The 12,594-nt window shown below is 44.1% G+C and overlaps 1 protein-coding gene across 1 annotated transcript in view; it reads left to right on the forward strand.

Moving 5' to 3' along the window:
* Positions 1–5,053, forward strand: part of LOC132479547 (zinc finger protein 250-like) — a 30,378-nt gene extending 25,325 nt beyond the window's left edge. Inside the window, 2 exon segments of the mRNA XM_060083094.1 lie at positions 2,607–4,273; positions 4,275–5,053. Of these exon segments, the coding sequence (XP_059939077.1) occupies positions 2,607–4,273; positions 4,275–4,481 (1,874 nt within the window). The 3' untranslated portion in view covers positions 4,482–5,053.
* The last annotated feature ends 7,541 nt before the right edge of the window (positions 5,054–12,594 follow it).

A 12,594-nucleotide genomic window follows, 5' to 3' on the forward strand; every position in this document is an offset into this window, starting at 1 on the left:
CCCTCAGCGACCCTCACCTGGACCCTCACCCCAGCCTCCTCCCTGGCCTCCCAGCCTCCAGCCTTCTGGTTCATCTCACACACAGCCCCAGATCCCGTCCCTCCCCTGCTCATAGCCCTCCTGTGTCTCCCCAGTGCCCCTGAGACAAAGTCCTAGCCGCACACCCGGCACCCAAGCCCCTGCGTGATCCAGCCTGCTCTGTCTCTGGCCTCCTCTCTCATCACCATCCACCCGTGTTGGTACCCCACGCCCTGACCTCACTCTCTGCAGTGCCTGTTCCTCCCTGAACTTGAATGTGTGTTCCCACCTTTGGGCTTGTGCACATGCTGCTCCCTCTGCCTGGAACACCCTTCCCTGCTTTGTCTGCCTGGCAGACACCTTCATGACCCTCAAGGCTGCAGGTCACCTCTTCCAGGAGGCCTTCCCTGACTTCCAGGCTGAGTGACCTGCCCCTTCTCGTTGCTTTCACAGCTCCTTGCTTGAGCTGCTATTCGTGCTCTTGTTCATGTGGCAGTTAAGAGTGTGGGCTCTGGAGCCAGACTCTCTGAGTTCAGATCCCAGCTCTGCCACTGTCAGGCCATGTGACTGTGGGTAAGTGACTTAAGCTCTTGGTGCTTATCTGTCAAGTGGGGACATTGGGGACACTGATAGTACCCACTTCACTGAATTTCTTTTGGGGACTGAATTAGAGAACTCTGGACTCTAAGACTCAAGTGGATTTCCCTGGGTGAAGACCTCTCCCATGTGTCTCCGAAGTTCACATCAGTAGAGAAAAGCACATCCAAGTGACCCTTGCAGAGAGAGGCTGACATGGAAGCCCACACATGATCTCTCTAGCCTTCACCTACACACATATTTGTTACATACTTTGCTGTAAGAAATTTTAGCTGTGTGTACAACTTGTTGTTGAGTCATGTAAATCCTTCCAGAAAAATCACCAAACTAGTGGATGGTTGTGGGATCACCCCAAACAGAGACATAGCAACTAAATGCTCTGAGGGATTTTGAAAATAATCCTGTTGTCATTGGATTAGGCAATGGTCTCTTAGATGTGACATCAAAGGAACAAGCAAGAAAAGAAAAAATAAATTGGACATCATCAAAATTTAAAACTTTTGTGCTTCAAAAGACACTATAAAGAAAATGAAAAGACAACCCACAGAAAGCAAGAAAAATTTTATAAATTATATGTCTGATAAGGGACTGATCCTTCTTACAACTCAGTAATAAAAAGACAAATAATCCAGTTAAAAATGGGCCGAAGATCTCAATAGCCGTTTCTTCAAAGACACACAAATGATCAGTAAGCATATGAAAAGATGCTCAATATCATTAGCACATACCTGCTACATGACCAGCCGTGGTGAAGACCCCAAATCAGGCACCAGATGGGCATCATGAATCTTCCATTTACAGTAAACAATGCTGGGACTTCTCGGGCAGTGCACTGGTTAAGACTCCGCACTTCCAATGCAAGGGATGTGGGTTCAATCCCTGCTCGGGGAGCTAAGATCGCATATGCCACGTGGCCAAGAAAATATTGATTTTCTTTTTTAAACCCCAGCAAATTATACAGTAAACAATGCTGACAGCCTAGTACGTTTTGACCCATGGTGTTGAGCACACAGAAAAAGATCATTAACCAGTAATTATGTAAAATACCAGGAATTCAATTCTCAGAGCTTAGCGAAGGGTCATTGCCATGGTTACAGAGATAAAAACTGAGTAAAGTGGACCTTCTGTGTTAACTCTTTCCCTGCACATGTCCACCAACATAGTGTGAGAATGCTTCTACCATGCTCGTTTGCCAACATTGGATATTTTTAATATTTTCCAATGTAAAAAGTGTCAAATGGCATCTGAGAAATTTGACTTTTTAGACTTATTACTGATGTTGAGCATCTTTTTCACATATTTATCAGCCACTTGTTTTTCTCCTGCAAAATGTCTATTCACATTCCTGCTTCACTATTTCATTAGATTGTTTCTCTTTTTCTTATCGATTTGTGAAAATGTATTACAGATATGGCTAAGAAACCACTGTGCATATAAACTGCTTTGCAACTCTTTTTTTTTTTTTTTTGGTACGCAGGCCTCTCCCGTTGTGGCCTCTCCCGTTGCAGAGCACAGGCTCTGGACGCGCAGGCTCAGCGGCCATGGCTCACGGGCCCAGCCACTCGGCGGCACGTGGGATCCTCCCGGACCGGGGCACGAACCTGCGTCCCCTGCATTGGCAGGAGTACTCCCAACCACTGCGCCACCAGGGAAGCCCGCAACTCATTTTTTTGCATGTTTAGAATATACTGAGACCATTCTTCCGTGTCACAACATGAATCTATCTACCTCATGCCTTTAGAACTAGCAATATAAACTTTGAAATCTTTCTTTTTAAGATTACAATGTCAGGGAATTCCCTGGCGATCCAGTGGTTAGGACCCTGCGCTTCCACTGCAGGGGACACGGGTTCCATCCCTGGTTGGGGAACTAAGATCTCACAAGCCACACAGCCAAAAAAAAAAAAAAAAAAAAGATTACAATGCCAGATCTAAATAACCAGCTTCTTTTGTCCTGGGACAGATGAAGTTCATATTTTCCATTTCTTTCAGACTTGGAGACAAGCTCTGAAACTACTCAGGAGACACTTCCAAAAAAGAGTATTTCCGAAGAGGTGGCTTCCCCAATGGGAAAGATGGAGGGCATTTTAAGGGCAGTGCTTGGAGACACCAAGTTGGGGGACTCCTGGACATGCAGCCATCAACTGGAAGACCAGGGAAAGCAGGAGAGGCGTTTGAGGAGGTTGTTTGCTACTCCCGAGGAAAACACCCATGGCGAGTTGAGACACTTCAGGCAGACCTCAGCTTTCGTTGGGAAGCAAAGAGTGCCTGGGGGAGAGGATCCTCAGAAGTGGACCAGGTCAAGAAAGAGCCTGAAACACCAAAGGAAACCATTTAACTGCACGGAATGTGGGAAAGCCTTCATCTACCATTCGGACTATGTCCTACACCAGAGAATTCACACCGGAGATAAGCCCTACAAGTGTAACGAGTGCGGGAAAGCATTCAGCAACAGCTCATATTTCATCCAGCACCACATCATCCACACAGGAGAGAAGCCCTATGCCTGCAACGAATGCGGCAAGACCTTTACCCAGAGCTCATCGCTCACTGAGCATCAGAGGATCCACACTGGAGAGAAACCCTACAAATGCAAGGAATGTGGGAAAGCCTTCACCCAGAGCTCCTCCCTCATCAAACACCAGCGATGCCATACCGGGGAGAAACCCTATAAATGCAACCAGTGTGGGAAGGTCTACTCCCAGGTGTCCCACCTCACCCGCCACCAGAAAATCCACACAGGAGAGAAGCCCTACAAATGCAGTGAGTGTGGCAAGGCTTTCTGTCACACCTCCTCTCTGACTCAGCACCAGACAATCCACACTGGTGAGAAACCCTACAAGTGTAACGAGTGTGGGAAAACCTTCAGCCACAGCTCGTCACTGACCCAGCACCAGCGAGTCCACACTGGAGAGAAACCTTACGAGTGCCCCAAGTGTGGCAAAGCCTTCAGCCACAGTTCGTCCCTGACTCAGCATCAGAGAGTTCATACTGGTGAGAAGCCCTATGAGTGTCATGAGTGCGGGAAGGCTTACACGCAGATCTCCCACCTCATGAGGCACCAGAGCGTTCACGTGGGGGAGAAACCCTATATATGTAATGAGTGTGGAAAGGCTTTCAGTCACACCTCCTCCTTTAGTCAACACCAGACGATCCACACCGGTGAGAAACCCTACAAGTGTAAGGAATGCGGGAAAACCTTCAGCCAGAACTCCTCGCTTATGCGCCACCAGAGAATTCACACCGGGGAGAAGCCCTATGAGTGTACAGTTTGCGGGAAAGCCTACACCCAGATTTCCCACCTCATCCAACACCAGAGGACTCACACCGGAGAGAAACCTTATGAGTGCAGTGAGTGTGGGAAAGCCTTCAGCCGGAGCGCCCATCTCATCGAGCATCAGAAGATCCACACGGGCGAGAAACCCTTTAAGTGTAAGGAGTGTGGGAAAACATTCAGTCACAACTCATCCCTAACTCAACATCAGAGGATTCACACCGGCGAGAAACCCTACAGCTGTAACGAATGCGGGAAAGCCTTCAATCAAAGTATCCACCTCATTCAGCATCAGAGGATTCATACCGGGGAGAGGCCCTACAAATGTAAGAACTGTGGGAAAACCTATGCCCAGATTTCACACCTCATTCAACACCAGAAAGTTCATATGGGTGGCAAGCGCTATGCGTGTAAAGAATGCAGAGAGGATTTCAGCTGGGGCTCACACCTGGCCAAACATCAGAGACTTCACACTGTGCACGATGGCTACATCCGCAGTAATTTTGAGAAAGCCTTTGCTTGGAACATGCAGCTTAGTGATCATCAGAGAACTCATGCTGACTAGAGAGCCTGAGAATGAAACAAACTGGTGATTCTGCTGCTGGGTTCCATTCAGCCTTCATCAGCAGTAGAAGCTTCTTCCCAGAGAGGAGCCATAACACTATATATTGAGAGAGTTGTTTCCTTTCTTGCCTCCTAGAAGGAGGATGGCACTGTTTATCACCAGCAGAGACAGCTTCTGATCATTTAAAGGGCTCCCCCCTAAAATCTAAGCTTCCCCCCCCATTTCTCAACCCTACAACGTCCCTGGATGGTGGTAGCTATAGGGTGGTCTACATAGGATGAAACTTCATCTGGGATCTTTAATAAGGTCTCTCTGAGCTTTTTAAATTTATTCATCATGTGTTAAATTGGAGCCTGGAAATTCAAGAAAAAACAAACACAGCTGGAAATATTCACCTGTTAGAGTAAAAGTCACAAATATATGTAACTAAAGATAAATGCCAGGCGATTTTAGTTTCCTTTAAAACTTTAAGCTACAAATTTCACTGAAAAATCTGCAGTTGGCTTAAACATGGAATATGTTTCACATATTTCCAGCCATTTTTTATGTCCTATTGTTTCTGTCTTTTCCACTTCCAGGAATTGTGCTTTACAAAGTAATTGCCCTGTTAGACATCATTTTCTGATTTTAGTCATGCCCAAAAGGAGGTTTTTATTTCCTTATATTTTTAAAACATAGTATTTTCTATTAGAAAAATAATACACACACTTTTATAACAGGAAAAATTGTTAAGTAGAATAAGATAAGCTTATTTTAAAGGATAATTTGAAAAGTGTAGAGAAGTATGAACTAAAATACCAATTCCCCATAATTCCACAGGCCAGAGATACCCACTAGTCATTTTTGGGTGTATGTCTTTCTGGTTTCGTTTCACTCTGTATTCCATATCCATATTTTTTAATGTTGAAAATTTTGGATCATAAAACAAAAAGCTATATACTCACCTACAACTTGGCCACCCTCAGAAGTCAGGTTGTTTTGATTTTTTTCATCTTTCCTTCTGAATATCATTTTTAAGTAAGTGTTACTTTATTTAATTGTAATCAGAAACAATTTTGGCCTCTCTGTTTTGCCCTCGTTATACCATGACATTGTCCTTTGTCACCAAGTAAACGCCATCCTCATCATTATTAGGGCTAATGATGTTTCATTGGTGGGCGTAGAATAATCTATAAATCCATGCCCCCATTTAGACTTTGCTCTAAGCCCCCAATTGACACAGGTTATTCACCAATTTTCCCAATTATGAATCATGTAATAATGAGCATTTCCATGCTAACTTCCTCTCTCCTTTTGGGAGGATTATTTCTCTAAGTCAAATTCCCAGGATGGGAATAACAGAATCAAGACTTTAACCATTTTCTTGGTTCCTGGAACATATTGTTAAATTGCTTTCTAAAGGGGCTGGACCTAATCTACCTGGAGCAAGCTGGGAGGTGAGGACTACAGTTCTGTTACATTATAACCAGCACTGAACATCAATCATATAATGTTTTCCCATGTCAAACATATAAAATGGCTAGTGATTTCAGTAACTTACTGTGTGCCAATTTTGTGCTAAGTCCTTGGTACATGTGAACTCCTTTCATTCTTCAAACAACCACATATGTTCAGGGCTGTATTATCCCATTTCATAGATGAGGACACTGAGGCATGCTGATGATGTAGACAAAGCCCCACAGCTATGAGGTCATGGAGCCTGAACTCAAGTTCAAGTAGTCAAGCTCCAGGAGCTATGCACTGAACTTCTATTGGGATTGAACACATTTCACATATAACATTTCCTTCTTAAAATAATGTTTATTATCCTATTATAAAAACCAATACATGCTTTTTATAAAAAATTTACAAGATCCAAGAAATCCGTAAGATTTTACACAAAGGCCCGTGCTACCCAGAGATAACTGTTAACATTTTGGCATACCTCTGCTATTTTAAAAACTTAATCACAGTATTATAATGCTTTAATAAATCTGGGACATAGAATATACAGTTTAGCATACTTCTGTGTTTACTTAACTTTATATCACAGGCCCCTATCATTAAATATGATTTACCGATATCATTAAATACCCACTTCATTAAATAATCTTTAACAACCTGATGTTTGGGGGCTTTGCATAGTTTGTGTTTAGTAGTAGCCAGTCCCCTGTTGGATACTTTGGTTGCTTCCAGTTTTTGACTTTTATAAATATCCCTTCTACTGAAGTCTTAGGCTGAGCACCCGACCAGCTCCCAAGTAGAATCCTGGCAGGGAGTCTGTGGGGTCAAAGAGAGAACATTTTAATGACCCCGTGCACATAGCTAATGGCTTCCTGAAATTTCTGCATCTGATTGGCAGTGGATGGGACTGCATCTCACCAACATCATCACTGGTAGTTACCATGTTTAAAAGTCTTTGCTCAGGTATTTCTTCTTCTGTGACTTCCTTCATGGTTGATGAAATACTCGTTTATTGTGAATAATTCAAACAACAGAAAAATGAAGAACACTATGGCTCTCTATAAATCTTCATCCCAAAGATTCTAGACTCTTTTCAAAGATTCTAGACTTTTTCTGTTGTTTCTCCCTTTCTGTTGGTATGAAATATATATGTACATAAAATATTATTTATATGGCATAATTACAGACGTGATTTTAAGTAACTTTTTTCACTTGATATAATATGAATATTTTCCCATGACACTCAATCCAAAATATATATATAGTACATATGGTACAAAAATATATACACATGTATATATGTATATATATATGTATCATCATTTGCCGCTTTTAACAGCTGCATAATAGTTCATGCTAGAGTTTCTTGAATTTATTTAACCAAATTCTATTAATGGGCATTTGGGCTGTTTTATTTTCTTTTCCATCATCGGACATATATTATTTGACACTTGTGCAAATTATCTCCATAAGATGAATTCCTAGAAGTAAGCTTGTGGGATCATAGAATGTCCATGTTTAAAATTTTGATAGTTATTGCTAAATAATCCTCCAAAAAAGGATGACCCAATTTACAAAGCTCCTGAAAGTGTACATGAGTGCCTATTTCTCTCCACTTCCTTCACAAATACTCGGTATTAGTCTTTTATTATTTTTAACATTTCTTATCTAATAAGTAAAAATGTCCTGTTGGCAGGGAGAGTAATGATCTTCTTATGCCTTTATTGATGTTTTGCCTTCTTTAAATTGCTTATTTGTATATTTTGCCCATTTTTAATTGGGCTGCCTTTTTGTACTGATTTATAGGAGCAAGTCTATGTATTACATGTACTAACTCTTTGCTATATATATTACTAATATTTTCTCCCAGTTTATTATTTCTTTTCAGTTTTGTTTTTGGTGTATTTTGCTCTACAGAATTTTAAACTTGTTAGGTATTCAACTCTATCTGTATTTTCTTTTATAGTTCTTGGACCAGCTTCACACTAAGAAAAACCTGCCTCACCCCCCCAGGATTATGAAGAAAGTTCTCCTATATTTTATTTTAGTACTGTTATGATTTTTTTTTTTTGACGATATGCGGGCCTCTCACCGTTGTGGCCTCTCCCGTTGCAGAGCACAGGCTCCAGATGCGCAGGCTCAGCAGCCATGGCTCACGGGCCCAGCCGCTCCACGGCATGTGGGATCTTCCTGGACCGGGGCACGAACCCGTGTCCCCTGCATCGGCAGGCAGACTCTCAACCACTGCACCACCAGGGAAGCCCCTGTTACGATTTTTTAACAAGTAAATTTTTATTCATTCTGCATTTTTATGGCTTATGGTATAAAATTTCAGTTCCTAGAGGCCACCTGCATTCCTTGGCTTTTGGCCCCTTCATCCTCAAAGCCAGCAGTGTAGCATCTTTAAATCACTCATCCTAATATATTCCACCATATATGTAAATTTCTCAGCACACTTGGTCCACTCCTTTCTCGAAGATTCACCCCTTCTGTACTAACATACTGACGTAGAATAATTGAATTCTTAGTCTAAGAGAACCTAATTTTGAATCTTGCCTTTGCCATTGCCTTGCTGTCTGATCCAGTTTCTTCATATTTTAAATGAGAATAATAAGCTATATTACAAAAGATGTTTTAGGTTTCAAATAACAGAAAACTTAAAAGAGTTCAAACAAGAAAGACAGTTTACTAGCTCAAGTAGCCGAAAGGACCAAAACAAGGCATTCATCTTGTTTATCCTAGTACTTCAGGATGCCTTCAGTGGCAAGTAAGAGAAAACCGCAACTCAACCTCACAAACACCAGGAAGAAGAAATCTACAGGTAAGGCAAGCTCCACCTGCTCTACATTAATATTTCCCTACAATTCACTTGAGATTTATATGGTTTTATGTCACAATTATCTTCTCAAATAATTATATTGCCCGATCACCTTTTCATTTGTATCTCAGCCCCTTCCCTGTTTACTTCACGGTACTTACCATAATTTCCTATTATAGGTCCCCTATTTACTGCCTGCTCTGACTCCCTGAAGGAGTCTTTGTGTCTGTCACCACTATATCTCCAGCGCCTAGAGCAGTGCCTGGAACGTGGTAGGTTCTTGGAAAATAGTCACTGACTGATTGATTTATTTCAAGGCTGAGCCATTCCCATCCCCACTTGCACGGTAAGAGAATGTTAGTTTCCCCACTTCCTCAAGGTAAGTATATCATACAGCTTTAAAATTTGGCCAGATATATAAATAAAGATAGCATTTTTCCTTTTTCTCTTCCTGGCGCTCTCCTACACATCCCTCAAAGCCTTATTCAAGACCCCTCCCCTGAGAAACCTTCCTCACATCAACTCTTTCAGTCCCGCCCTACCCAGTTTTTCTCCCTTCTTTGTGCTGTAACACGTTTTTCATTAAGTTTTATGAGCAAAGCACGCTGTTTTGTTGAGCATCCCTACTACTTAGAAACGCCTTTAAAGAGGACCCCTTGGGACTTCCTTGGTGGTGCAGTGTTTAAGAATCCGCCTGCAAATGCAGAGGACACGGGTTCGAGCCCTGGTCTGGGAAGATCCCACATGCCACGGAGCTCGTGCGCAACAACTACTGAGCCTGCGCTCTAGAGCCCGCGAGCCACAACTACTGAGCCCGCGTGCCACAACTACTGCAGCCCATGCGCCTAGAGCCCAAGCTCTGCAACAAGAGAAGCCACCGCAAAGAGAAGCCCGCGCACGGCAAGGAAGAGTAGCCTCCACTCGCCGCAACTAGAGAAAGCCTGCGCAGCAACGAAGACCCAACGTAACCAAAAATAAATAAATTTATTTATTTATTTTATAAAATAAATAAAGAGGGCCCCTCGCATAGCGTCAGTGCTTAGACAGTTGCCATGGAGACAGGCTTCCGGAATTGACGGTTGCCCTGACAACGGACGCGCGGTGGTTAGCTTTCAGAACGCAGCCTGTGATTGGTCGAGAGGAAACAAACTGTGTAACCACCTTCTTCACCACTCCGCCTACGGAAGATAGAAGAAGCCTTTGACACCGCTGTACTCAAAGCGGAGGCCGCCCCGGAACTCCAGGGTTTCCTCCGCCTTTGCCCTCAGAGGACGGACGCCCTGAGGAGCCGGAATCCCGCGGGGACCTGGGAAATGTAGTTAGCCTGCGCAGGCGCAGAGGCATTCATGGCACAGGGGCTGCGCACTCCGCGGCGCCGCCTTCGTGCGGACTGTCTGTGGGGGACCCACTCGAAGTCCAAGACCCAATTGCCAGGTACTTAAGGATACGAGTGTTCGTGACACTCATTGTGTCCTCCCTGTCTTTGGCCAGAAGAGAGGCTCGGAGCGGTCTCGGAGTCTTAGGCCATCTAGAGCAGGGGTCCCCAACCCTCTGGCCGGTGTACCCACCAGTCCATGGCCTGTTAGGAACCGGGCGGCACAACAGGAGGTGAACGGCGAGCGAGCAAAGCTTCATCTGGGGGTCCCCACTGCTCTCATTACCGCCTGGACCATACCCCACCGCCCGCTACAGGTCAGTAGAAAACTTGTCTTCCACGAAACCGGTCCCTGGTGCCAAAAAGGTTAGGGACCGCTGATCTAGAGGACAGAGAGGAAGGAGAAGCTGGGCGAGACTGGGGCATGCCGTCAAGGAGCCTGAGGCTGGACGGGGGGCGGGCTTTGAGGCGAGGCGGTTGTGGGGGCGGGGTTATGGGGCGTGGTTATGAGCAGGACTAGAGCGGGAATTGGCTGGAATGGGCGTGGACGGGAGGGCGACCCTGGAAAAGGGGCGGGACCTCAGGTGGGATTGAGCCAATGAAGCTGTAGTAGGCGGAACTCGCTGACTGTCCTGAGAATCCTCCTATCCAATATCCTTCTTGAGTCCACGGGCGAAAGTGAGGCTCAGAGAAGAGTGGAGATTCGTCCAGGGCTGTTCACTGATCTTTCATTCTTGGTTTAGGGACTCATTGGCTGAATTAAGTGGTGTTGAACCAGTTCAGTTTCTAAGCTAACTTTCTAAGGAAGGTAATTAGTAAATGTTCTGTAATAAGAAATTTATCGTTATTATTGTTTTATGAGTAATACAAGACTGAAGCATGTGTCACTTTTTGGCTCTCACTCCTTGTCGCAACGGGTGTAAATGATCTCTCAGGAATGGAATGGCCCAAGCCTTGTGACGCCGTGTTTTCCTGGTGAGTTTATCAGGTCTTTCTGTCCCTCTGTAACAGCTGAAATTTATCAAGCACGGAAGTTTTCTGACTCAGTGGAGATCTGCTTTTATGCAGCTTATGGTACAAAGGGAACAACTCTTTTCTATCTTGTTGGGATTTCTTTCACCAGCAGATAGGTAGGCCTACCCATAATTTTCAAAGCCAAGCAACGAAATGCTATTAGACAACACAAAAAGTCCTCATGTAATAAAGAGTGACTCCATTATTTTTTTTTACTTTTTCTTTTTAAGGTTTTTTTGATGTGGACCATTTTTTTTAAAGTCTTTAGTGGATTTGTTACAATATTGCTTCTGTTTTATGTTTTGGTTTTTTGGCCACAAGGCACGTGGGATCTTAGCTCCCCGACTAGGGATCAAACCCTCACTCCGTGCATTGGAAGGCAAAGTCTTAACCACTGGACTGCCAGGGAGGTCCCTTTTTTCTTTCTTCCTTTCTTTTTTTTCTTTTTTTTTTTTGTGTGTGTGTGTATTTTTTGCCCACACCACGCAGCTTGCGGGATCTTAGCTCCCCGACCAGGGACTGAACCTAGGACCATAGGCAGTGAATGCACCAAGTCCTAACCACTGGACTGCCAGGGAATTCCCAACTCCGTTTTTTTCAATGTTTGCTGAAAGCATTGAGCCTCACCCCTCCCTTTTCCCGTGTCCCACATCTGGGGAAGCAGATTGGAAAGCCTGGCTGTGACCTCTTTTGGTGCCACAACAGATAAGATACTACTGTACAGGCATCCACATCCCACCTCCTTGGTTTATGCAGAGCGGCCCCTTTCCATCCTCCTAAGATGCCACTGCCTGTCCCAAGATTCTATTTATTTCAATCCATGCCCTTTGAAACTTTCAACCGCGACTGTGACTGAACAATCTGTATCACTTGCCATGAATGGAAGTTTGCTGTAAAAGTAAATGCAACGAAAACTACTATTTGCCCATTTTCAGTGGATAGCATTGCCCACCCAAAGTGCAGAGTTTGGGGTCCTGGGGAGAGGCTAAGTGTTAAAGCTACTTTCTCATTGGGGTGACCAAGAGGGACCAACAGACTCAAAAAGGGAACACTGGTCTCTCGGGTTGGATAGAGTAAGATGCCAGCCCCACCCCATTCCCCACCCCTGCCAACCCACAGTGGACATGTAGCATGACATGAGGGAAATAAACAGCCACCCAAGTCTGACACCCAACTGTGTGGCCATAGCATAATCTAGTTCATCCTGATGGATACAATTAAGAGTCCATTGGCAGGATGCTAGGCCTTAGCCGAGTGTTCCCCAACCTCATTCGATGACATACCACTGTCAATTTGTTTTGCTGTAGTTGTGTGCCATGCATTTTCCTTTAAATCAGCTTAAAAACAAAACAAAACAAATCAATTTATTTTTAAAGAGGACTTCCTACCACTACCATGAGTGGGAGACTGGTATCTCTTGTCAGTAGAGGAAAAAGGGGGAGAGGGGAAGTAAACTAAGTACCAGGAGAGCAAAACAATATTAAATTCTAG

This window comes from Mesoplodon densirostris, chromosome 19 (assembly GCF_025265405.1).
Source record: "Mesoplodon densirostris isolate mMesDen1 chromosome 19, mMesDen1 primary haplotype, whole genome shotgun sequence".
NCBI classification, from domain to species: Eukaryota; Metazoa; Chordata; class Mammalia; order Artiodactyla; family Ziphiidae; genus Mesoplodon; species Mesoplodon densirostris.